Raw genomic sequence first — 26,999 nt, forward strand, 5'->3', positions numbered from 1 at the left:
TATGCCAAAACTATTCATCAGAACTGAAGGAGAAATCAAGACAGCCCCAAACAAACAAAATCAGAAGAATTTGTCACCAGTAGACGTGCCCTACAAGAAATGCAAAAGGGAGTCCTTCAGGCTGAAAGGGAAGGATGCTAGATAGCCATACACAGAAATAAAGAACACCGGTAAAGGTAATTAAATAGGTAAATATAAAATTCAGTATTATTTTATTATTGGTTTGTAACTTTTCTTTTTTACTATATGATTTGAAAGACAAATTCATAAAACAATAATTATAAGTCAATGCTAGTGGATACACATTGTATAAAGATGTAAGTTATGACAATAACATCATAAAGGGGAAAGGACAGAGGTGTCTAGGAGCATAAGAGCAGAGTTTTGCATGCTACTGAAGCTGTTAGTATTAATTCAAACTAAAATGTTATGAATTCAATATGTTACTTATAATCCTCAGGATAACCACGAAGAAAATAACTCAAAATACACAAAAAGGAAAATGAGAAGGGAACCAAAATGGAACACAACAACAAAAAATCAATTAAACACAAATGAAGGCAGTAATGGAGGTAATGAGGAAGGAAAAGCTATAAGACATATAGAAAAAAATAGCAAAATGGCTGAAGCAAATTCTTCCTTATCAGTAATAAGTTTAAATGTAAATAGAGTAAACTCTGTAATCAAAAGGCATAGATTGGCAGAATGGATGAAAAAATTATGATCGAACTATATGCTGCCTACAAGAGATTCATTTTAATCAAAAGAAACTGGTAGGTTGAAAGTGAAATTATGGAAAGAATACTCCACGCAAATAGTAACTAAAAGAGAACTGGGGTAGTTATACAAATATCATACTAAACAGATTTTAATTCAAAATGTGTTTCAAGGTACAAAGAAGGACATTACATATTGATTAAAAGGTCAATTCACCAAGGAGCTATAATTATAAACATACACACAACTAACAAGACCATCACAAAATATATGAAGCAAAACCAGGCAAAACAGAAGGGAGAAATAGTTCTACAATAATAGTTCTATACTTCAATACTCCACTGTCAGTAATGGGTAGAACAACAACCCATAAACAGAAGATCAATAATAGAGAACTTGCAAAACACTATAAACCAACTAGAACAAATAATATATACAGAATGCTCTTCTGGCAATAGCAGAATACATATTTTTCTCAAGTGCACATGGAGCATTCTCCAGGATACACCATAAATTGAGCCCCAAGTCTCAGTTAATTTAAAAAGAATAAAATCTTACGAAATATCTTTTGTGGTGACAAAGGAATGAAACTGAAAATCAATAACAAGTGAAACTGGAAAATTCACAAGTATGTGGAAATGGAACAACACACTATTAAACAATCAGTAGGTCAAAGAATACATCACAAGGGAAATTAGAAAATACTTAGAAATGGATTAAAATGAAAATACAACCTATCAAAACATATGGGATGCAGCAAGGCAGTGCTCAGAGATTTATAGTTATAAAAACATATTTTTAAAAAGAAACAATATATCAAACCAATAACCTAACTCTACACCTTAAGGAAATAGGAAATTAAAATAGCAAACTAAATCCAAAGTTAGCAGAAGGAAGGAAATAATAAAAATTAGTTATAATATTGTAAATTAAGTATATTTCAGTTAAGTAATTAATTAAATTTTTTAAATGGTGTTGGCAAGTTTATGAGAGACCAGACACACACACTCTTATGCACCATTATTGGGGATGTATAGCAAATGTATAGGGCAAATTAGCAGTATCAAAAATTTTAATGTCTACATATCCTTTGACCCAGGAGTTTTTTTAGGATTCTACCATATAAAAAATATCCTCACATAAGCCCAAAGATATTTATTGCAACATTATTCATAATGGATGGGGGAAATCCCTGGAAGTAACTTAAATTTCCATTAATAAGTGAGTGTTTAAATAATGTTAACATTCAGATTCTTGAATAGTATGACTCCACAAAAAAGAAAGAATTTATATGGAAAGAACTACATGGCATATTGCCATGTGGTCAAATAGAAAAAAAGGAAATTGCAAATCATTATAGAGTATGATTCCATTTATGTTAATATACTATTAATGATGATAATCTGCTCCACAGATGAAATTGCCTGGTTATGACATCGTCCTGCTGCCCTAGGATTGAGAAAGAAAAAAGAAGATAGTGAGGAGAAGAAAATTACAAAGGGATAAGGAGTTGGTAATAAAAAGAGGAAATAGAGAACTTCAAATTTTTAACTGTATATCCTGAAAGGGAGAATAGTGCTTAAAGAGTACAGGTTCTGGAACCAGACTGCCTGAGTTCATAGTTGGACTCTGAACTTACTATCTCTGTAATTATCAGTTAGTTGTCTCACTTCTCTGAGCCCTAGTTTCTTCATCTGTAACATGGGAATAATAATACCTTTCTCATAAGGTCCTTATGAGGATGGGCTAAATTTATCCATGTAAAGCACTTAACAAAGGTGCATAGTAGGCACTCAATCAACATTAGCTGTTATTTCTTTGGACCAGGCACTGTGTTGTGTTTTCTGTACATGATATTATTGAATTGTTACAATGACCTGGATGTCATCTATGGAAGCTAACTGTTACAGAGCCCTTCCCTCTTGTGCTACAGTTGCTTCTGACTTTTACTGCCCTCCTTTTATAGTTGAGGAAAATGAAGGTCAGAGAGATAGATGGTTTTGCTCAAGGTGCCCTAGCCATATAGGGATGGTCTAATTCCAAAGCCAGCAAACTCATTTTACTACTCCAGAGGGAGAAGGGAAAGAAAATAGAGAGGGGAGAGCCGGTGCTGCGTGAGGGTGGGAGACAAGAGGGGACTACATTGGGTTTTATCTCTAGCAAGGGCCTGAGATACCTTTGGGGCCAATGCAGGGCCAGGCCAGCAGAAGGCGGGGTGGGTGGAGTTGAGCCAAGGGAGAAGGGATAAAACCAGGTCCTGACCCACAGCACCCAACCCGTCGTTCGTTCGTCCTCAGTGCAGGGCAACAGGTAAGTGTTGCTTTCAGCCTGGTGCCCTCTCTCTTGGTCTGCTTGCCCACCTCAAGGCTGTATATGCTGACTCTCTGGCCTGACTAGATCTGACTTTGTCTGTTCCTTAGAATCTGTCACTCTGTCATTTTCTTTTTGCCTCCTATGTCTCTTCCTGTCTTTCCCAGTTTTCAGCTTTCCTTTGTCTTTTTTCCTCGTTTCCTCTCCTCTGTTAGTTTTCAAGATCACTCACTTTACTTCATCATTCTCTGACACTCTAGCTTTCTCTTATTTTTCCTTTTTCTGAGGTCTATATGTATCTTTTCCTCTAAATCTCTCTCTCCCTTTCCATCTCTTTCTTCTACTCTGTATCTCTCAGTCTCGCAGTTTTTCTATCTCTTCCATTCCTTCTCTGTCTCCCAAGAAGAGGTCTTGGTATTTTTTTTTTTGGCAATTCTCCATTCCTCCCTCACTTTGACTCCTTCTCTCTCCTTGGCTGACAGCAGAGCTCAATGGGTCAGACCCCAGAGGGCCAGAGGTAGGGAGAGAAAACAAAGTGAATGTGGGGTGGTGGGAATGATGAATTGGGAAGGGAGAGATTTGAGGGAATTGAGAGTTGAATAATTAGCAGAAATAAGGGGAGATGGTGGGAGAAGAATGGGGCCCTATGCTGAAAGTCAATTGATTTGTTTTCTCACCCTAATTCACTGTGAGGCAAATCATTCATCCTTTGAAAAAAAGGGCTTGGCCTATGATTTCCACAACCTCTTCTAAGTTTTATTTCATGGTCTTCTAAATTTTTGTTTCTAAGAATTTCTGATTCTGATTCCAGGAATCTAAAATTCTTTATGATTCTTCCATGATGGGGAGAGGGTGCTAGGAAGGGAAGTAAATCCTGATGCTTCCAACTCCTGAAGAGAAGTGACCACATCCCCTCCAGACTTAACTGATTCTTTCAAAGCAGGCCACAAAGGGGAGAGAGAGATCGAGGAACGCTGCAATGAGTGGTTTCTGGCTCTCTCCTGGGGTAGAGTTGTGGTTGGCCCCTCTGATCTCTGGGACTGCAGATTGGCTGCTGACACGAGAGAGGATTTTAAGGTGTAGGGAAAATCTTCTAGTAATGCTCTATCACTTGGTCCAAAATTTCACAGTTACCTCCTTGGGTAAAAGCATTGTTTTAAGAAGACCCCGGCAAAGATTGGTGCATAAGTTGTTAAATAATGGAATGAATGAATGTATGAATGAATGAATGTTCACCAGTGCCTGAAATTCCGCTTCAGTTAGAAATCTGTTCCTGTGGTAAAGGCATTGGTTACAACTCAAAATCAAGTGTCCCAGAAAGGGACCTGTTAGTGTAGGAGAGTGGATTTATGCCTGGAGTCAGGCTCTCAGTCAGGATAATGTGTAGTAATATTAGAATCATAGATCCATAGTGGTTAAGTTAGTAGGCTCTGGAACCAGATTGACTAGGTTCAAATCCTGGTTCTCCTACTTAGTAGCTCTGTGACCTGAACAGGTTACTTAATCTTTTGGGCCCTCAGTTTCCTCATCTTTGAAATAAAGTTGATATTAGTATATAACTCACAGGGTTGTCATGAAGATTAAATAAGTCAATGTATGTGAAGCATTTACAAAGGGGTATGGCACAGTGAGAACTCTGTGAGTGTTTGACTGGTAGAACCAGATGGAATCTATGGAGCTATCTAGTCCAATGTTTTTGGAGAAACTGAGGCCCAGAGAGGGAAAATACAGAGCCCAAGTTCATATAGTAAGTTGTAACAGAATCAGGACAAGAATCAGGATTGAGACAAGAATCAAGTTTCCAGACCTGGTCTGGTGTATTCATGATGTTACTTCCCTTGACTATACCTTCACTTTCCCTACATAGAAAATGTAGAATATAAAAAAGAACAGATAACATTTTTTCAGCATTTACTCTAGGATAGGCACTCTTCTATATACTTTATATAGATTATCTTACTGGATCTTCACAACATCCCTGTGAAGTAGATTGTCCTTGTTATTATCTACATTTTAAAGATATAAGACATAGAGCAGAGACATGACTTTTCTAATGTCCCAGAGCTAGTGAGTGGTAGAGCCAGGATTCAAATGCAAGTAGTCTGGCTCCAGAGGCTGTGCTCTTAATACCCTAAATTGCCTAAAATACTCCTTTGATTTGATTTTACTCTCTCCAGTCTCATGATAGGTAGTAAGATAGAATGGAAACAGAGCCCAAGATGGGCAGGCAGAGTGAGGCAGGGCAAATTCCAGGAAAGGAGTGCCAGAACAGAGAAACTGGAACTGAAGCTTGAAAGAACTTGATAATGCAACAAATTCCAAGAAGTAGCCTATATTTTCCCAGGTCCCTGAGAATATCATGGCCGAAAGCCCCTTAGAGATGATGTGTGTACTGAACTTCTGTTTTTATACCTGGGGGTGGGATTCACCATCATCCAAAGGCAGGACTGGACTTTGCTTCCAATCTTGGGGGTTTTTCTTCACATTACATACCCCAATGTTGTCATTATTGTTGTTAATGTTGGGGAAAGGAATTTGCAGGAGCCTGGAACCTGGCCATCTGCTTTGCCTCCTCTCCCTGGGCCATCCGCCCCCCTCACCACCAATAGCTAGGGTCAGCCCCAGCCAGATGCACAGACATGATTCTAGAAAGGAACTCCTCTTCTCTTCCACACCCTGGTCTCAGCTTCGGGAGTGGTCAGACCCTAAACGTGATAAACTCTGGGAGCCTTATCTGTGGTCTGCAGGCTCAGTTCCAAGCAGTTTAGCCTTTGCAGGAAGGCAGGAGAAGGGAAACTCATATCTCCAGATATAAGGTAGGCATCAAATCCAATTCATTACCTACCATATGAGGTAGACATAAATACCTTACATTTGACAGCTGATGAAAGCTGAGACCCAAAGAGGGGAAGTGACTTTCCAAGAACGTCCAACAAGGAGTTGGGGAGCTGGAATTGAAATAAAAAAAGCTAAGATTTTCTTTTAGGCACTTTCCTAAAGTCTTAACATGAGTTTCATTAGTCCTTTCAACACCCCTTGGCCTTTCCCAATTTCAGGACCCACACACCCTACCGCACATACCAACGTATGCTCTTATGACAGCCTGTGAGAGTTGGAGGAGGATGCTCTGGGATGGAACAAGGGGAAGAGGCTGCTTTGTGAGTTAGGAGGAGGGTGTTTGCTCTATGAGATCTAGAAGGGAGGAGTATTGCTCTGTAAGAGGTGAAGGAGGTTGTCATATGACGACATGGCCACGAGTTCCTCCTGTTCACTTTTCCCTCACAACATAAAGCCTTAAATACTAGAGGTGCTGTTAGGTTCTACTAAGTAGCTCTCCTGGTGGTGGGAGGGCCTTAGTCTTACCACATTCCTCCATCTCTCTCCCATTATCCTGTCCCATATCTTGTCTCACCCTCTGATGCTGGATCTCTAGTTTGTCCTTTTTCTTTTAATCTATTTCTCCCTCTTGCTATCTCTAGCTCTCTTTGTCTTTATATGTCTCAGCCCTCCCTCATCACAACCCCCAACCCACCTTAGCCATCTCTCTGTCTCTATCCTTTGATCTTAGCTCTAACTCAGTCTCACTCTAATCTCCCTCAGTAGGGAGGGCCAAGATCCTCTTTCCCTAGCTCTTCTTTGTTGTTCTCCCCCACCCACACAATCTCTGACAGAATTTCTCCTTTACCTTTGTTCCTGACTGACTCTCTGCCTCTGCTGGATTCTTTCCTCTCCTGCTTTCAGTTTTCTGAGTCTTTGTATATTCAGCCATGCTCCTTGATTTCGCCTCATATCCCTTTTTTGTCCCTCTGTCTATCTGTCTCTAACTCTACCTCTGCTCTGTTTCTCTCTCCCTCTCTCTCTTCTCTCATCTTCTCTCTTTCATTCTTTCTTTTATCTCAGTCTCTTTCCCTACCTTCTATATTTCCCATAATCCTCTTGTCCTCTGCTTTTCTGGATCAGTCCTCTTCTCCCTGTTCTTATCTCTACCTGTCCCCTTTCCTCTTGCTTTGATCTCTCTCCCGCTATTTCTGTTGTAACTCCACTACTACCATTGCACCTTTGTTCTCTTACTTTCCTCCTTTTATCTTTCCTAATTTTTCTTTCTTTATGACCCTTCCTCTCTTCTCTTTCCTCCATTTGAGTCCCTGCTCATTCATTAATTTACTCCCCAATTCAACAAATATTTATTGAATGCCTACTATGTGTATTTTTTTCTTATATTCTCCCCACCCCGATTCTCTCTTCTGTCTTAGTCTCTGCCTCTTTCATTCACCTATAGACTTGTTTCCCAGATTCCTTGGGTCTTGCTTTCACCTACATCTCTATCTGATTTTCAAAACTCCAGGAGAAAATTCAAAGACAGTAAAATATCTGTCTCGTGGCACATGGTGCCCTTTTGTCCTATTTCCTGAATCTACTTAAGCTGGTACCTATGGCCTCAAGCTCCTTGTCTCTCTGACTGGGTCTGCTCAGGAAACACTCTGAGTGAAGCCTCATGAGCCCTTGTCAATGGCATCTGTCTGCATTAGCAGGTTGAATCTTCATTTGGCTGAGGCCAATATTCTTAGAAAGAGTCTTAGCCCTAAGTGTTGATCAAAGGGTTGGTGGGTTGTCAACTCTCATCCTGCCACACACAATCAGACTTCAATGATCCTTACCATCACAGAGCAGGTCAGTGGCAGAGTCTGAATCAGAATTCAGGCTTTCTGACCTCCAGTGGGAACTCTTTTCTTCACCTCTTTTGTCTAATGATCAGTTTCCTGTTTCTTCCTCTCTGATGCCCTATCAGTACATTTTAATATTTGGAAAGTTCTTACCCTGAAATGACAATAAAGGCATCTCTGGGGAGGGAGGCAAGCATTGGGTGAGAAGCTAAAGGCAAAGGATCAAACACAAGAATGACCCTTGGCTTTCAGCCAGGTCTTCATGGTGGAATCTCATCTCTTCCACATCTTATGCAGAACTTCGGGCTCAAGAGGGTGGCAGCAGCCATGTTGCTACAGCGTTGCCCAGTGCTTATCCGGAGCCCCACAGCCATCCTGGGCAAGATGATTAAGACTCACCAGTTCCTGTTTGGTATTGGACGCTGTCCCATCCTGGCCACCCAAGGAACAACCTGTTCTCAAATCCACCTTAAGGCAACCAAGGCTGGAGGGGGTAAGAAGTCACTGCTGGCAAATGGGGGAGAATGTCTGGATCCTAGAGATAAGATTCCAAGTCATATTGGTCATCATTACCTAATAATTGGAAGGGTTCATGTGAAAAGTATCAAGGAAGAATGAGCTTGCCTAAGAGTTCACTGGCCTCTGACTTCTGGCAGTATCTCTAAAAGGAGTTTCACTCTCATTCCCCTCACATTCTATATACTCCAGTCATGCTGAAACTAAAGTTGTCTGGATTAACTCTGTTTTCTTAAGTTTCTGTGTCTTTGCACCTGTCAAATGACTCTCTCCCATTATCTTTACTAGAGTATCTCATACTTCTCATGCAACATTTAACTTGGGCATCATCTCCTCTATGAAGCCTACCTAGACTTCCAGCCTGTCCAAATCCAATTCTGGGTCATGTCCCTTTCCTCTTCTAGCCCATGTCCTCCCTCCAATCCCAGCACTGCTCATAATGTGTCTTCAGTATGTGCCATCCCCAACAACTCAGGAACTCCCCTAGGGACCAGATACATCCATCTCTGTGTCTCTACCATAGCCTGAGATAGAGCTTTGAGATATAGTACTTCTCAGTGACCACTGTTAAACTTACAGCTAGAAGCTCACTGCCACTTACTCTCTTAACTTTACGTAGACTCTCCATCTTGGGCCAAGAGCCACTGTCCCTTCATGCTGTTGGAACTCCAGGATGGGAAGAGTAAAATTGTGCAGAAGGCAGCCCCAGAAGTCCAGGAGGATGTGAAGACTTTCAAGACAGGTTGGAGTTAAGTTCCACCTCGTGTAACCTCTACACCTAATGCTTGATTTCACTTTATTACAGTCCTGAGCTAGGCAGCTCAGGGCAGCTAGTATACATTTCATGATGGAAGTCCAGTCTTTTCCAGGGGAACCATGTTACTAAATAGTATAGACTGTGCACTGAAATGCACCCTCCCCAACACACATACATGCTTCTGTAACTTTTAGCTATTAGTCTAAAATGAGCCCTCTAGAGTTCTGCCTCCTCTCTCCCAAGTGGCTAAATGGATTCCAACAGGCTGGGCTCCCACATTTAAGCAATACCACTCTATGACAATCTGGATTTGCATAAAAGAGTGAGTTTTGGAAGCAGCTACATTCTTTAGAAGGGTATGGAGCCCAGGTGAACTCAATTGGTGCAGACCACTGAAGGCCACACTTGAGAGTTGGCCACACTTGAGAGTTGGCCATACAGTCAACATCTTTCATAGACCCTTTTGGGATATAATTAAGAGTAAAAATTTCAAAATTGAATTTTAATGACTTTCAGAAAAGAAGAGTAAGGTACACTGTCCTGCATCTACCTTCCAAGTGAAAGACTCAGCATTGCTGCTCCAGTTGTCTCACCCAAGGGAAAGTCCTAGTGAAGAGAAGTGTAATTCAGCCTATGGATGGCTTCCTGACATATAAGTCTCCACTTGGGGAGATGAGAAAGGGCTAACTTTTCAGAATATTTCTTCTCTCTGTACAAGGCTTCCCTCCTTCCTAAACTTGAATATTTATATGTTGTATTGTGTTTAAAGAAGATAGCACATGCTTTCTTTTTCCCCCCTTTTTTTCATGGCCAACGAATCCCATACTCCTCAGACCTGCCCATCTCCCTGGCCTCAACCAGCCTGAGGAAGCCATTCTTCAGTCCCCAGGAGCCAGAGAAAAATTCAGAGAAGGTCACACACCTGATTCAGAACAACATGGCTGGTGAGTTTGCTGAGGAGGAAGTAAAAGGGGTAGGAATATGGAAGGAATGCTGAAAGGGCTTCTGACACAGTAGAGGCAATGGCAAGAAAGCACTTTAGAGCCAAAGGGAATCTGAGTTTAAATTTTAATGCTGGCACTTGCTGTATCTGCATGCTTTAGAAAGTAAGTCACTCCCCTCCAGTGAGATTTTAATAACTCAACAAGTTATTATGAGAAGGAAATAAAATTACACTTATGGAAGTGCTTCTAACTTGTTATGAAGCTTCATTAAATATTAGGTGTATTCCTATTATTTCTTCTCCATGTTTCCCTCAAAAACTCTCATCCTTTGCAGAGAGCCTTTTTCCCCTCTCTTATATGTGTTTATATTCATTTTTCATAATAGAATGTTTTATTTTCCCAATATAAAAAGAATATAAAGAGGGAAATTTAAAGCACTCAGAGTTCCACCATCCACCATTAGCTTTTTGTCATACTTTTTCCAGATATTTTCCTATGACTAAACACACACACACACACACACACACACACACACACACACACACACACACACAACTACACTTCCCTCCACACACATGTTGTTATTAGAAATGTGATCTTATTCCACCTGGAGTTTGTTATTACGCTTTGTTCACTTAACAATATGTTAGGGGCATTATTCAATGTCCCTAAACATAGAGCTGCATAATAATTATTAATGGTTGAATGTGTTCTGTAGCATGAATGCAACATCATTTAGTTAACCAAGCACCTATATTTCAGGTAATTGTTTCCAACTTTTTGTGTGTATTCTTCCACTCTACATTGTATGTTGGTTTTACATACATATAAATGTATCCAAAGATAATATATAGTATTATCTTAGACTTAGTGTGGCTGTACTATAGAGTATTTAGTTATTCCTCTATTGGGTTGCTTCCAATTTTTCCTATTACAAACAGAGGTGCAACAAACATCCTTGAATGTACCTCACGTATATAGGTAAGTGTTCCTCTAGAATAGACACTAAGAGGTGACGATTCTCAGGACGTAAGGGTGTGTACATTTTCAATATTAATAAATATTGCCAATTAGTCCTCCAAAGTGGTGTACCAGTTATCAAAGAGAATCCATATTCTCACACACTCTCCAGCACTTAGTATTATCACATTTTAAAATCTTTATCAATTTGATAAGTGAAAATTTGTTTTTGCCTTTTGATTTTCCCCGATTAAGCATCTTTTTCTACATTTATTGAATTGTCTGTTTATATTATTTGCCCACTTTTCTATTGGGTTAAAATTTTCCATAATAATTGTTCAGAGTTTCTAAAAAATAAATTCTGGATATCAATTTTTCTGTTAAACATGCTGCAAATATTCCCCTAGGTATGTCAGCATGTGCATTTTAAAAACACTTGGTACATATTTCCAAACATCCCCACAGCAAAGATGTTTCCAATTTACCCCCCTACCATATAAGTTGCCATCTGCAACAATCATGATTTCTGTCTCATGGATAGAGTTCTGGAGTTCAACAAGCCCACTGGCATACATTATTTCAATTTATCCTAAAAGTAGGGTTGCTCCATTTTGTAGTGGTAATGGTTAAAGAAGTAGACTCTAGGTCACTTATTTGTAGGCCACTTATGTGCTGTATGACCTTGGTCAAGTTACCTAACCTCCATAAGCCTCTGTTTCCGCACTTGTAAAATGGAGATACTAATAGAACTTACCACATAGGGTTGTTATGAGGAATAAATGAAATAATATCTGTAAGTTCCTAAGAGAGGGTATTACATGTAATAGGCACTTATTAAATGTTGGTTATAATAATATTATTTAAAATTATTATTATTACTACTACTACTACTATATTACAATAATCATAATACTACTACTATGTGCCAGACACTAGTTTGGGTGTATTACATTCTGTTTGTCATCAGATGGTCACAATTCTGCAGGGAAGATATTATTAATCCCATTCTACAGATGAGGAAATTAAAACTAAGAGGATTCATGACTTGCTCAAGATTACACAACTAGGAAGTGGCAGAGCTATGACTAGAAACTAGACCCATCAACATTCTTCCACTGAAACTAGAAGTAGTGATTCTAGTAAGGAGGGTGCCATACTAACCTTGGGAAAAGAGATGAGGCCATGCCAAGGGTAGGAAGCCTGAGTGAATGTATAAATAAATTACTAAGTGAATGAGTCAGTGAGTAAGCAAAGGGATGCTTGAATGAAATAGTAGAGAGCTAATGTGACCCAGTAAGTTAATGACTGATCAAATAAATGAATAAATGGAAAGAGAATTGGAGAACACCAAATCAACAGCATGAATAAAATATGGACTAGCCAGGAAGTAATTTAAAATGAATTCTTCTCATCCCCATTTCTACTCCTGCAGGAAACCATGTCTTTGGTTATGACCAGTTTTTTAGGAACAAGATCATGGAGAAGAAACAGGACCATACCTATCGTGTTTTCAAAACTGTGAACCGCTGGGCTGATGCATACCCCTTTGCCGAACACTTCTTTGAGGCATCTGTGGCTTCAAAGGATGTGTCTGTCTGGTGCAGTAATGACTACCTGGGCATGAGCCGGCACCCTCGGGTCTTGCAAGCCACACAGTGAGTAGTAGGGTCTGAGCCATGAGCTGTGGGGAGACATCCAGAGAAGAGCCAAAGCCACTCATGGAAGGAAAAGGCAGAGCTGACAGTGGAAACCTTGTTTCCACCCAACACCCCTTCTGTCCAAGATCTTCCAGCAAATCTAATCCTCAGACATGAACTAAGTCAAAAGCTATGTTTTCCAAACTCTTTGGTGTCCAGTGCTACAAAGGAAAGGATGAGAAACCAAGCAAGGCCCACTCTCTATGAGTTCTTACTCTGGCTGCAGAATGAGTATTGCCAGAGATGATGTGCTAACTCCTCTAGAAGGTCTTCCAAGCTAATCAAGCTCAACATGGCTTCTCCCTCCATCCCCGAGTGCTTTCAGCCTGAGAAGGAAGGTCCATTTCTCCCCATTGTTCCCAGCCTGCCCTCTACCTGGTCATATAGGACACAGCTCATAGAGTCACTAAATCAATACTGATCCCCTTCAAGGAAGAGAAACCTATCCAGTTCCTCAGAATCTGACAAGAATTTCTTCTCCTTGTCCCCTTTCTGTTTTCTCCTGGCCAGAGAGACCCTGCAGCGTCACGGAGCTGGAGCTGGTGGCACCCGCAACATCTCGGGTACCAGCAGGTTTCATGTTGAGCTGGAGCAAGAGCTGGCTGAGCTGCACCAGAAGGACTCAGCCCTGCTATTCTCTTCCTGCTTTGTGGCCAATGACTCTACTCTCTTCACCTTGGCCAAGATCTTGCCAGGTAAGCCTGGTGCCTGAGCTTTGTTCAGGGGTGGTATCCTGCACTACAGCATCCAGGTTTACTGCCTCCATCACTCCTTCCCTGTCTTCTGAGTTCACTTGCTCCCATTGCCCTTCCTTATTACCCACCTTGCATCTCCTCAACACTGGATGACTATATCCCAACCTCACAGAAGGGTAACATCATAAATTTATCATTTCCCAACTCAACTGCACTCTTAACACTTATAAACAGTCCTTTTATGTCCCTACATCAACTTTTTCAAACTTTCTTCCCCCTTCTAAAACCTGTAGCTACCTCCTCCTTCACTCTTAGCAAATAACCTCACATCTTACAACACAAAGAAAACAGAAGCCACCAGACAGGAGCTCCTTTAACTTATAGCCACCAAATCCACAAACTCATCTGACTGTTCATGTACCCTTCTTTCATTCTTTCCTTTTACAAATTGAAAGCGCATCTCTCCTTCTGCCTAAAGCCAATCCCTTCACTTATACACTAGATCCCATCTGAATCCCATGTTCCTACTCCCCCATTCTCTAGCCAATAATGTCTTCAACTCATATGCCTGTCATCCTTCCATCATAGCCCAACTCTGGATGAATATAACTCTCCACCTTCTTTTTTTTTTTTTTTTTTTGCGGTACGCGGGCCTCTCACTGCTGTGGCCTCTCCCGTTGCGGAGCACAGGCTCCGGACGCGCAAGCTCAGCAGCCATGGCTCACGGGCCCAGCCGCTCCGTGGCATGTGGGATCCTCCCGGACCGGGGCACGAACCCGTGTCCCCTGCATCAGCAGGCGGACTCTCAACCACTGCGCCACCAGGGAAGCCCTCTCCACCTTCTTTATGTCAATCCTGGTCTTATATAATTGCTCAGATGGGAGCCACTAAAAATTCATGATCCCCAATGTCTACCAGGTCCTCTATGCTGCCTGGCAATCCTGTTTTCATAGTCAGCTCTCCAAGTCTCCAAGGTAACTTTGCCAAACCCCGATCTCTTCAGCCTTCTTACACCTCCACCTGACCTTCAACCACAGCAAATGACTTCACCTCCTACCACACGGAAAATAGAAGACCCCACGCAGTAATGTCCTCAACTTCTTGCCTCAAACTACTTATAAACTCATGAGCATTCCCCTATGTCCTCTCCTCTCTCCTTCTCTCCTGTCACAGTAGAAGAGGTGCCCTTTTTCTTGTTGACTAATTCTTACATTGGTGCTCTGTGTCCTCTACCTCTTCAGGAACCTTGATCTATGAGTTCTCTCTCTCCCTCCTGTATCTTTAGCCTCTCCCTCTCTTTAAAAATGTTGAAGTCTTTTGCATCTCAAAAAAAAAAAAAAACACTTGCCCTCATCAATCTCTAGCTACTGCCCTTCTCTCTCCTCCCTATAACAGCCAAACTGCTTGAGAGAAGTCTCCACACTTGTTATCCACTTCCTCAGTTCCTGTCTATTTTTCAGCACACTGTAAACACCTCCACTACTTCTCAGAAACTTTTTCCGAGATCACACATAACCCCAGCTAAAGCCAACATCTTTGGGAATGTTTTCAGTGAACCCCCTCTTCAGCCATTAGAATTCAACTTCTTTCCATTTCCTCTGCCACCATCCTCACCTAGACCAACATCATTTTCTTGATTTCACCTTTGCCCTCCTACAATATATTCTTCACAACAATCAGATCACATTTTAAAAATGCAAACCTATCTTTGTTACTCCCCTGCCCCAAACCCTTTAATAGATCCCCACTGCCCTTAGGACCAAATCCAAACTCTTTATAATGCCTTCTAAAGCCCTCAATAATCTGGCCTCTACCTATCTCTTCAGGCTCATCTTTTGACACCCCTCCTCTCACTCTTTCATTCAGTAATTTATTAATTCATATATTCATTCACTCACTTGAAAATCAGTAATTTGTTTTTTATCCATTCATTCATTCATTCATTCAGGAAAGGTTTGCTTAACATCTAAAGTACACTTAGTCTTAACCTGGGTACCAGAGACAGAAAGATAAAAAGATGTGGCTCCTGCTCCCTAGAAATTCCCAGTCTAGTTATCTTTCACAGCAGGTCCTCCAGGAAGTCATGCCTGATTTCCACAGGTAGAAGTGATCCCTTACTCTAATGAAAGGCCACAGTTCCTTGATGTCAGTGCAGTTTTGGGGGCCCAGGGATCAACTCCATCCACCAATTTCCCATCTCTACCTGTTCTCCCAGCATTGTCCAGTAAAAAGCCCTGCATTCCTCAGGTCCTAGAGAAAGGTCTTCCCCTCTCTGGACCTTAGCTTCCTCACTTGTACAGTAAAGGGATTAGATTCCATGGTCACCAATGGCCCTTCCAGCTCTGACTTGTCATGAGCTTATGATTCAAATTGTGAAAGTCTGATGAGTGTCTACCCTGTAACTATAAGCAGAAGGATGCTACCTGGAAGAGGTGGGATTTCATCTAGATCAGGAAGAATCTAGCATCAGTCCAAATCAGCAAATATTCCCTGGGATAAACTCCTTTCTAAGGCTTAATCTTGGTGTCTAGGAGAAGGAACCTAGGTCCTGTCCTCAGGAAACTCTGGAGCTTCTTGGGAAATTCAAATTTCCTCCACCCCAAGATAGTCAAAGGCCAGACCAGAGTTAGAAATGCCTGGAGGGAAGAGTGTAGGGGTCAGAATTTCAGGGCAGAGGAGTTCTTCCAAGAGAGGAAGAGGTGTTACAAAGGCTTCCAGAGGATGGAGAAGCAGAGCAGAGTCTTTAAAGGGAGGAAAGGGTTGGCTCTCTGTCCCTGCCAGGTCAATCCTGAGGTTGAAGTGTGAATACTGGGACTGAAGCTTAAGCATTATGCATCTGGTTCTTCAGGGTGCGAGATTTACTCAGATGCAGGCAACCATGCTTCAATGATCCAAGGTATCCGCAATAGTGGAGCAGCGAAGTTTGTCTTCAGGCACAATGACCCTGACCACCTGAAGAAACTTCTAAAGAAGTCTAACCCTGAGACACCCAAAATTGTGGCCTTTGAGACTGTTCACTCCATGGATGGTATGTATATGTGTGAGTGTATGTTTACTAAAATTGGTCTCACAAAAACTATGATGATAATGATAACAGCTAACATTTATAGTGCTTATTATGTGCCAAGCAAAATTATTAGTATTTTACATGTATTAATTCACTTAATCTTCACAGTGATTCTATGAGGTAGGTGCTATCATTATTTCTGTTTATTTATATGAGGAAATTGAGACATAAACAAGTGAAGTGACTTGCCCTAGGTCACACAACCAGTAACTGCCAAAGGATGGAGGCAGCTATTACACTGATCTCAAAGGTTAAGAAACTAAAGTGCGGAGACAGTATGCAATTTGTCTTGCTTGGCTCAGTAAATTGGTGCCAAAGTGAGTAGCTGCACCCTAGGATGTACGATTCCAATTCCTTCACATGACACTCCCTCCATTAGAAGTGCAAATCAATCATCCCAGTGTCTGGTTTCTGCAACAGAAAATTTCACAAACCATTACCTGGGAGATTTTTCAGGGTCCAATATCATCCTACCTCTTTTCTTTTCCCAACTGAAACAATGCTCAAATCATTCCATTGTTGTCCCTTTTAAGCAGAAGTCATGTGTTTTAGGCATAACCTTCTGGATTTATTAAAAGGAAGAGGTCCTCACTTCATTTCAACTTGTCACTTTTCCAAGTGAAACAAAGGAGAGTCCACTGTGTTCTCTGATTTAGCCAATGTAAGTGCCATCACATCAAGCAATGGTGATGCACAGGCTGTTGAACCAAACTATCCATGTTCAAGTCCCAGTATGACAACTTACTAGCTTGGGCAAGTTTCTTAATTGCTCTGTGTCTCAGTTGCCTTACCTTTAAAAATGGAGATGATAATAATAGAGTAGCTGCAAGAATTTAAGTAAGTTAATTTATATAATGAACTTATTGTCATGCCCTCTTTCACAGTTCTACAACTAACAATGATTATATTTCTACCACTGAGACTACTCTAATTCATTCATTCTTTTTTTTTTTTTTTTTTGGCCACACTGCATGGCTTGTGGGACCTTAGCTCCCCGACCAGGGATCAAACCTGGGCCCTCAGCAGTGAGAGCACAGAGTTCTAATCACTGTACCACTAGGGAATTCCCTCTAATTCATTATTTCTGTAGTGAAAGCCATGTTGGAACCATTCTACTTCCTTACACTTGCAAATGAATGGTTCCTGATTCTTTTGGTGGAAACCCTGCCTAAATTGTCAACCATAGGGCTGAATTCCTCCCACTGAAATGATGCTTGAGCCATCACACTGTCCTTTTTGTCTTGGGCTCCAACTCCTGTGGTTTTCTCCCCTCCTGTTGTCCCAGCTCACATACTTTTATCCAGGCCTGGAGTCCCTGTTCCCACCAGAAGAAGTTTCTTCTGTATTCCAACTCCCTGTACCATTAGTTTCCAGCGATGGGGAATGGCAGAAGTGTGGGTTCTTGTATATGTAGAGTGGCCACAAAGTCTATACATGAGAGTCACAGCCATTTGAAGACCTTATAAACGACTATCAGCATAGAAGATGTCTAGAATAACAGGGAAAAATGGTAAATCTGCATGGAAAATGTACAGGAACATACAGATTACTTCTAATTCACTTTCATTCAGTATATTGAGACTGAGTCTGTGGGTGGGGGCCCTCAAGTAACAACATTGACAGAGATGAGACAGAAATATATTCCCACAGAGACACAGAAAAGACACAGAGGCACAAAGAAACTCAGAAAGAGAGAAAGATATAGAGAAAAAAAGTCTGAAGTCAGAAAGGTAGATAAAAAAGGGACACAAACAGTAAGAAAGAGAGAAGTGAGAGAGGAACGTGAGGGAGGGAGTGAGAGAGACACTGACAAAGAGACAGAGGGAGGAAGTGGAGAGGAGAGAGAAAAACAGAGGCAGAGATAGAAAAATAGAGAAACAAAGATGGAAATAGCCACAAAAAGAGAGATAGTGACAAAAAGCCAGAAAGACAGAAATAGGGAGGACCAGTGAAGAATAATAATATTGACAGGGCTGCCAACAGTACTTGGCTGAGGGGGCGAGCAGGATCTAAAATCAGGACTACATTAACCTGGAGCAAAAGGTTATTTTTTTCAATTTATTTAAACAAAGACATCATATAGGCTAGTGCCAATCCTAGATGGAAATACACAGACTTGTACAGAAAAAAAAAAGAAGCAGAGAGAGGCTGGCAAATAGCATAAACAAGATGACAGATATTATCAGAATGAAGTAAAAATAGAAAGAGGCAAGTCTTAACCACAGGTTGGAGAAAACACACACACACACAGCTTGGGTGGGAGTGGGGTGAAATTAGTCAACACATATAAAGAGGTTTGGCATAGCCCCAACTGACAGTGCACACCCACCTCCTTTCCCAACCTAAAGTAGTTATGGGTCACAAATTCCGTGCTGGAGATGGAGCTGGGGAAGGGTTATGATCTACCTCTATTTGTTGGCTTTGCTCAGGTGCCATCTGTCCCCTTGAGGAGTTGTGTGATGTGGCCCACCAGTATGGGGCTCTGACCTTCGTGGATGAGGTTCATGCTGTAGGACTGTATGGGTCCCGGGGTGCTGGGATTGGGGAGCGTGATGGAATTATGCACAAGATTGACATCATCTCTGGAACTCTTGGTGAGTGAGTCCCTTGAGTTGCCCTTATATACAATCCAGAAAGGAAGCCCCTAGAAGACCCTTTTCTTCCTCCTCCCCACAACTGCAGGAGCTATTCGGGTAGAATTTACAGCCCCAGGCTATGGAACTCGTGGATTCTCTCATCCCACTCCCACCCCACTGCAGAGTTGCTGAGAAAGTCTGGGAGGGTTTTCTGAGAAGACCCCTGAGCCAGGCCAAATAGCCAAGTTCAACTCAGTGAGTGGAGAGTTGTGGTTCTAAACTCCTCCCCCACCCCAGCCCCAAACTTCATTTTAGCTCCACTTTTGGGCCTAACCAGTTGATGGTCCCACCCAGCTCCTGCATATCTAGTCATTGCATATGGCAGCCCTTGAAAGTCCTATCTCAAAGCAGCAGAATTATCAGCTCTGTCTGCCTTGTCATGGACAGGGGAGATGAACAGAGGCCTGTGAAGGGAGTCTGGAGCTCCAGCTTTTGGTATACCGCCTTGTGTTACCTGGTGCATGACCCTGTTCCTTGGGGGACTGATAATGGGGTCTGTGCATATCCTCCTCATTCTCCTCCTTGTCTCCAGGCAAGGCCTTTGGCTGTGTGGGCGGCTATATCGCCAGCACCCGTGACTTGGTGGACATGGTGCGCTCCTATGCTGCTGGCTTCATCTTCACCACTTCACTGCCTCCCATGGTGCTCTCTGGGGCTCTGGAATCCGTGCGGCTGCTCAAGGGAGAGGAGGGCCAAGCCCTGAGGCGGGCCCACCAGCGCAATGTCAAGCACATGCGTCAGCTACTAATGGACAGAGGCCTTCCTGTCATCCCATGCCCCAGCCACATCATCCCCATTCGGGTGAGAGCCCCACACTGCCCATTTCCTTCTCTACCTATCTCTTCTGGGAGCCTTCCCACACCCAGCAAACCAACACCTGTTCCTGTCAACTCTGCTTTCTTGTTAATCATCCTCCTTATTGCCAGTTTTGTTGCCCTTTTTGAAAAATTATCAGTCATTCTGGATTAGCCAGTCCTTTTTTTTTTGTTTGCATTATCTCATGCTTATTTTGCATTAGCTATTATCTCATGCTTATTAGACTGTCCTGACCCTCAGTTTTTTCAAACTGTGGATCAAGACCATTAATGGGACACAAAGTCAGTTTAGTGGGTTATGATTAGCATTAAAAAATAGAAGAAATAGAATAGGAAATGTTGGAGTACATCACACATAGTAAGGGTATCGTTTTATGAGAAATTTGTTTCAGTTGCGTATATGCACGTTTATGTGTATGTGTGTATAGTACGGTCATGGTGTGAAATGTATTTCTTAACGGAGAACTGAAGTCAGAAAATAGAAAATCAAAATCCATGGGGCTAGCTGCTACTTTGGATTCCCAACTATGTTTGTGTTTACTGCCTTTAAAAATGAACCTCTGGGGCTTCCCTGGTGGCGCAGTCGTTGAGAGTCCGCCTGACGATGCAGGGGACGCAGGCTCGTGCCCCGGTCCGGGAGGATCCCACGTGGCACAGAGCAACTGGGCCCATAAGCCATGCCGTTGAGCCTGCGCGTCCGGAGCCTGTGCTCCGCGGCAGGAGAGGCCACAGCAGTGAGAGGCCCACATACCGAAAAAAAACAAGAACCGCTATTGTATGTACGTGCCACACTTTCTTTATCCATTCATCTGTCGATGTACACTTAGGTTGCTTCCATGTCCTGGCTATTGTAAATACAGTTGCAATGAACATTGTGGTACATGACTCTTTTGATGGACCTAGCGACTGTCATATAGAGTGAAGTCAGAAAGAGAAAAACAAATACCATATGCTAACACATATATACGGAATGTTAAAAAAAAAAAGGTTCTGAAGAACCTAGGGGCAGGACAGGAATAAAGACGCAGACTTTGAGAATGCACTTGAGGACATAGGGAGGGGGTAGGGTAAGCTGGGATGAAGTGAGAGTAGTATAGACATATATACATTACCAAATATAAAATAGATAGCTAGTGGGAAGCAGCCACATAGCACAGGGAGATCAGCTCGGTGCTTTGTGTTCACCTAGAGGGGTGGGATAGGGAGGGTGGGAGGGAGATGCAAGAGGGAGGAGATATGGGGACATATGTATATGTATGTATACATGTATGTATGTATATGTATAGCGGATTCACTTTGTTATACGGCAGAAACTAACACACCAGTGCAAAGCAATTATACTCCAATAAAGATGTTAAAAAAATGAACTGCTAATTCTTTCTTAAACTCTTAAATGACATCTATTTGTGTGTGTCGGTAAGCTGGGGTATGGTAAGGACAATTTTTTGTGACCTTTATTGATGAGAATGGTCACTGTTCTTGGGCCAACCCAATGTTCCCTTGAAAGACTGCTTTTGTAAATATGTTTCTTTAATTAACCCAGTGGCAGCACCCCAGAGGTGGCTTGGGGGGGTTTATCTTCCTACTCAGAAGCACCCCAAATTAACATACTAGCTAAGTATGCTTGCTCTGCCAACAACTTCAAGACAAGGTCCCTAGTGCCACCTTCACCTCCTTTCATTTTTTTTTAATTGCAGTATAGTTGACTTACAATATTGTGTTAGTTTCAGGTGTACAGCAAAGTGATTCAGTTATATATATTTTTTTTCAGATTATTTTCCATTATAGGTTATTACAAGATAGTAATAGTTCCCTGTGTTATATATTTAATAGTTCCCTGTGACTATAGTTCCCTGTGTTATGTAGTAAATCCTTGTTGCTTATGTATTTTATGTATAGTAGTTTGTATCTGTTAATCCCATACTCCTAATTTATCCCTCCCCTCCTCCCTTTCCCCTTAGGCATCCATAAGTTTGTTTTCTGTGAGTCTGTTTTCTTTATAGATTCATTTGTATTATCTTTTAGTCTCCACATATAAGTGATATCATATAATATTTGTCTTTCTCTGTCTTACTTCATTTAGTATAATATTCTCCAGGTCCATACATGTTGCTACAAATGGCAATATTTCACTCTTTTATGGCTGAGTAATATTCCACTGTGTGTGTGTATGTGCTGCTATGAACATTGAGGTACATGTATCTCAAATTTGCTTGCTGCCTCTGAGCAACTCCTTGATAGAAATTCTAGACCTGCCACTGACTAAGCCTTTTATGAAAAAATATGTCCCCAAATTCAGTGGTGTTCCTTGATCTGGTTCCCTCCACCTACTTAATGGAGCTAGTGATAGTGGTCCCAGGGTAGCAGATACTGACAGACTTTTCTCCTGAGCCCAGGTGGGTGATGCAGCACTGAACAGCAGGATCTGTGATCTCCTGCTCTCCAAGCATGGCATCTATGTGCAAGCCATCAACTACCCAACTGTCCCCCGGGGTGAGGAGCTGCTGCGCTTGGCACCCTCCCCCCACCACAGCCCTCAGATGATGGAAGACTTTGTGGGTAAGTCCTCAACATGGGTGCCTACAGTACTCTCCTTCCCTTCAGCCCCAGTATGTGAAGAAGTTGAGAATGGATGCCATTCAGTTTAAAAATATATTCCTGGAACATCTATTATGTGCCAGACCCTATACTAGGGTCATAAATTAATGAGAAACAGTCCTTATACTCATAGGGCTTCAGTTTGGTTGAGGAGATCATAGCAGACCCAAACAATGACTTCAAGGGCTGATCAAAATTCAACAAAGACAATGTATGGGGGAGTTGTGGGAGCAGAGAGGAGGGGCCTGACCCAACCTGTGGGATTCAAGACAGGCTTCCTAGTGGAGGTGACACCTGAGCTGAGTCTTACAAAGCTGTGTGGTATTGGGCCAAGAGAAGAAAGAGGGTGTAGTAGGGGTATTCCTAGCAGAAGGAAGAGCATGAAGAAAGGCAAGAAAGAGGGTGAGAAGTAGCCTGGGACTTATCAAGAATAAGCAGTTGTTACTGGAATGTAGGGTAGTAAGAATGGAGGGGTGGAGGGCAGTGTTTATCTATGAACCTACAAAGACAACACAAGATTTAGAGGCTTGTAGAGCTGAATAGTTTGGGTTTTATCCTGAAGGATGCCAGTTTAGATGCTCTCTGGTGGTCTAGTGGTTAGGATTCGGCACTCTGAAAGATGCCAGTTTAGTCAATTCACCTAAAGTTTACTGGATTCCTGTTGGGTGCAGGGCCTGGCATAGAGCAGGTTCTCTTTCTAGGTCTGTTGGGTGAAAGACACATAGGCAGTTGATGGTATAGCAAAGGAGACAGACATAAACATGGATCGTACTGGTCCAGTGTGATGAGTTCCAGTACTCTGGGAACTGGAAGGAGAGTGCTCATTTATGGCTAGAGAGGGTATAGGAAGGGTGAAATTAAAGAGGCTTTATTGGTAAGGAAGTCCTGCTGCACCTTGAAGTACATGTGGTATGGTGTAAGGACATTCCAGAATAAGGGAATTCCATGAGCATGGACCTAGAGATAGGAAAACAGAGGGCAGGCATGGGCAACAGTCATTCTGTTTGTCTGGAGCATAGGCAGAATGAGAGTCCCGGGAAGAAAAGACAGGTAGGTGCCATTCATTCATTCATTTAAAAACATCAAATAATGCTAGCCAACATTTATTAAGTATTTACCACGTGCCAAGAACTGTTCTAAACACTTTACATGTATAAACTCATCTAATCCTCATGGGGTACAGATGGTATTATTAGTATTTCCATTTTATACATGTAGAAATTGAGGCATAAAAATATATAATAACTGGTCCAAAGTCACACAGCTAATAGATTTGAACTGCAGAGTCTGTTTCTACATCCATGCTCATACCACTAGATCTGTATACTACCTCTGTGAACTAATGATCTAGACTTCTGGACCTTTTGCTCAGTCCTCTCACTTGCTCCAGGCTTCAATTATAGACCTCTCAGTACTCTCAGTTCTCTGAGTGTCCATTTATGCTGGGCTTTTGCAGCAAAGAAATATGAGGCATCCACCATGACTCCACCAGTCAGTCCTTCAATGTCATAGCCAACCCATCACGAAATCTTGCAAATGTTCTCTACAATCGCTCTCTAATGTCTTTTCTCCACTGCCACTTCTTTAAGCCATGTCAATGTGATTTCTTCCTAATTTTCCTGCTTCTCTCTTGCTTCCTTCTAATCCCTTATCCATATTGACCACTAGAGGGATTTTTCTAAAAATCTGACCATATAGCTCTCTTGCCTAAACCTCTTCATTTTTCCCTATTGTCTAGACTAGAGCAGTGGTCTCCAAGGTGAGGTATGCAAGATGATCCATAGGGTAAGGGGATTTATTAGAATTTTATGTTTACTTTTTATATTAAAAAATAGGAAATTAAGCGTGACTGATATTGATCTCTAATATATAGAGTGACAATAATATACGTATATAGTATATAAAAATACATACATTGGAGGTACATACTACAACTTTTGTACTAATAGGATGTATAAGCCCCCAAATTGGAGACAACTGGCCTGGAGAACAGTCAAAGCTCCTTGGCATGGCATTCAGTGCCTTCAACATGGTGAACTCTATGCCCTCACTTCTTGCCCACATTCATTTTATTTCTCCAGCTACACTGAATGATTTATAGTTCCCTCATTTTGCTCTAGCCTCTTACCTCTGGGATTTTGCTAATGATGCTCCTTTCTGATTGGAATGCCCTCCCTCACCCCTTACTCTGGCTTACTTCTTTTCATCTTCTAGACTTAATCAGGCATCCTTTCATTCATTCTTTCGACACATATTTATTGAGTACCTACTGTGTGCTAGATACTGTTCTAGGTGCTGGGGATCCAGTAGTAAACAAAACAGACACAAATTCCCTATTCTTCTGGAACTTACATTCTAGTGGAAGGAGATAGTCAAAAAACACTTTAAAAAGTAAGTGCAAATTAAATAGCATGGTAGTTCTAAGCACTATGGAAAAAAATAGAGCAGAAAAAAACATGCTGGTTGGGGGGATACATGGGCTAGCTTGGAGGAGGGTTGTAGCATTAAATGGAGTGTTATGGGTAGAGACAACCAAAGTGACACTTGAGCAAAGATATGAAGGAGGTGAAGGAGTTAGCTGGGCAGAAATCTAAGAGAAGGGCATCCCAGGCAGAGAGAACAGCCTAAGACAAGGAAGACCCTAACACAGCAGTATTCCTTCTGTATTTGAAGAACAGTAAGTAGATGAGTGTGGATGGAGTGGTGTGAGCAAGAGGGAAAGAGACAGAAAACTGAGGAGGGGCAATGTGGGCTAGACTGTGTAGGGTATTATAGGCCACTGGAAGGGTTATGGCTTTAACTCTGAAATGGAGAGCCTTCTGAAGGATTTAAGCAGAGGAGTAACATATCTGATTCAGGTTTTAAAAGAATTTCTCTGACTTCTATGTTGAGAATAGACTGAAAGACTGGGAGCAGGGACATCCATTAGGGGGCTACTGTAATATTCCGGGTTAAGAAATTATGGTGGCTCAGACCTGAAAATAGCACTGTAGGTGATGAGAAGTGGTCAGATTTTGAAGGTAGAGCCAATGGTATTTGCTGATAGACTGGATGTATGGTAGGAAGAAAGAGAAAAATAAAGGATGGCTCAAACATTTTTGTACTGAGCAACTGGAATTGCCATCAACTGAGATGGGTAAGGCTGAAAGTAGGGTAGACTTGGTGGAGAGTAGGGAGATCAGTAGCTCAGTTGTGCTCATGTTAAGTTACAGATGCCTACTAGATATCCAGGTGGAGATATAGAAAGGCAATTGGATACACAAGTCTAGAATTCAGGATACAGCTTTGGGCTAGAGATGAAAATTTCACAATCATCAGCATGTGATGGCATTTAAAGCCATAAAACTAGATGAGATCACACAGGGAGTAGGCATGAAAAAAAGCCAGGGACAGAGACACAACTGAGGTACTTCTGACAGCAAGGTCAGGTTCTGTCCTCTGGGCTCCCACTCCCTCTAGGAAAAACCCCTGCCCCAGGCTCCCAGGTCACAATACTGACGGCACTGTGTGGGTAGTGTCAGTGTCACCTTCCTCACCAGGCTAGGAGTTTCCAACTAGATGGATTCACTTCTTGAGCCACAGCATGTCCTGTACTTAGGGCTTGGTTCAGGCCAGGTCAGTATAGCTTCAAATTATGTCACATGAGTGCTTCTCAAACTTTTATACATCACAGCACCCATACACAAATGCTAACATTCATAGCACACGGTGGAGCAAACTGAGGAGGATACCTCTGGTTCCGAGACATCTCAAAGGGTTGGGGGGATCAATATCTTGGCACATCTGTAATGTGACACAGGGATTAAGACCTACTCTAACCAATTATTTCCCTCCCCTCCCCTCACTACCTTCAGAGAAGCTGCTGGCAGCCTGGACTGAGGTGGGGCTGCCCCTCCAGGATGTATCTATAGCTGCCTGCAACTTCTGTCGTCGTCCTGTGCACTTCGAGCTCATGAGTGAGTGGGAACGTTCCTACTTTGGGAACATGGGGCCCCAGTATGTCACCACCTATGCCTGAGAAACAAGCTGCCTTGGATCCCCACCACACCTGCACCTCTCTTGGGGCTGGGCCGCCTCCTGTCCTCTGCTTTGTTGTGTGCCTCTAGCTGACTTGAGCCTGAAAATAAAGAGCAAAGTGTAGCATTTGTAGCCCTTTGTTTGACAGAGAACAGACAACTACATTATACCTGACCCCCTCAGACAAGTGGCAGAGCCATGAGGAAACCACTGATCACCTGTTGGTCATTTTACTGATAGGGAAACAGATCCAGAAAGAGCAAGAGGCCAAAAACTACACAGTGAGTTAAACAAAGAGCCAGGACATTTGGCAGGTTTATATCAAATGGCTCTTTCCCCATGGTTTCAACAAGAATCCAGGGATTGACTCTTCATGCGTAGGCCCAGAAACTCAGGCCCCAGGTAGCCTCTGAAGCCAGGAGGTGGAATCAGCCCAAACCAATCTGCCTGGAGAAAAAGACTGGTTCCCCAAAACTTTGGAGATATTTTCCAACAGAGAGAATGGATGTCCTCCTCAATCCACTATCCTCTTTGCTTCTCACAGCACCTTATAAAACAAGACTTATCAGTTCTGTTTCCCAAGGTGAGAAAGAGGCTTGGCTATAG

General features: G+C 42.1%; 2 protein-coding genes across 7 annotated transcripts in view; one reads left to right on the forward strand and one right to left on the reverse strand.

Moving 5' to 3' along the window:
* Positions 1-852: 852 nt before the first annotated feature.
* APEX2 (apurinic/apyrimidinic endodeoxyribonuclease 2) overlaps positions 853-26,999 on the reverse strand; it is a 34,146-nt gene continuing 7,999 nt past the window's right edge. Inside the window, exon 7 of the mRNA XM_027096829.1 lies at positions 853-2,166. Coding sequence (XP_026952630.1) covers positions 2,146-2,166 — 21 coding nt within the window. The 3' untranslated portion in view covers positions 853-2,145. The remainder of the gene's footprint in view (positions 2,167-26,999) is intronic.
* On the forward strand, positions 2,909-26,519 carry ALAS2 (5'-aminolevulinate synthase 2). 6 transcript variants are annotated; one of them, XM_027096825.1, is made up of 11 exons: positions 2,909-3,027; positions 7,989-8,184; positions 8,827-8,949; positions 9,798-9,908; positions 12,301-12,523; positions 13,076-13,260; positions 16,109-16,288; positions 18,757-18,921; positions 19,496-19,764; positions 22,175-22,337; positions 26,231-26,519. In XM_027096825.1, exons 2-11 carry the CDS (start codon positions 8,019-8,021, stop codon positions 26,392-26,394), a joined length of 1,749 nt encoding a protein of 582 aa, XP_026952626.1. In that variant the 5' UTR covers positions 2,909-3,027; positions 7,989-8,018; the 3' UTR covers positions 26,395-26,519. The 6 variants fall into 6 exon arrangements, with proteins under 6 accessions (XP_026952626.1, XP_026952628.1, XP_026952623.1 ...); XM_027096822.1 differs by lacking the exon at positions 2,909-3,027 and adding an exon at positions 6,135-6,185 and having other exon boundaries at positions 7,944-8,184; XM_027096823.1 differs by lacking the exon at positions 2,909-3,027 and adding an exon at positions 6,135-6,185.

The sequence above is a fragment of the Aethalodelphis obliquidens genome, unplaced genomic scaffold, assembly GCF_003676395.1.
Source record: "Aethalodelphis obliquidens isolate GAN/ISIS:26980383/991018 unplaced genomic scaffold, ASM367639v1 scaffold108, whole genome shotgun sequence".
NCBI classification, from domain to species: domain Eukaryota; kingdom Metazoa; phylum Chordata; class Mammalia; order Artiodactyla; family Delphinidae; genus Aethalodelphis; species Aethalodelphis obliquidens.

Coding starts and splice junctions, on each gene's coding strand:
- ALAS2 (XM_027096822.1), top strand. CDS start 6,150: ATGCTCTGGGATGGAACAAGGGGAAGAGGCTGCTTT. Junction 12,524..13,075: donor CGGGTCTTGCAAGCCACACA/GTGAGTAGTAGG, acceptor TCTCCTGGCCAG/AGAGACCCTGCAGCGTCACG. Junction 18,922..19,495: donor CATCATCTCTGGAACTCTTG/GTGAGTGAGTCC, acceptor CCTTGTCTCCAG/GCAAGGCCTTTGGCTGTGTG.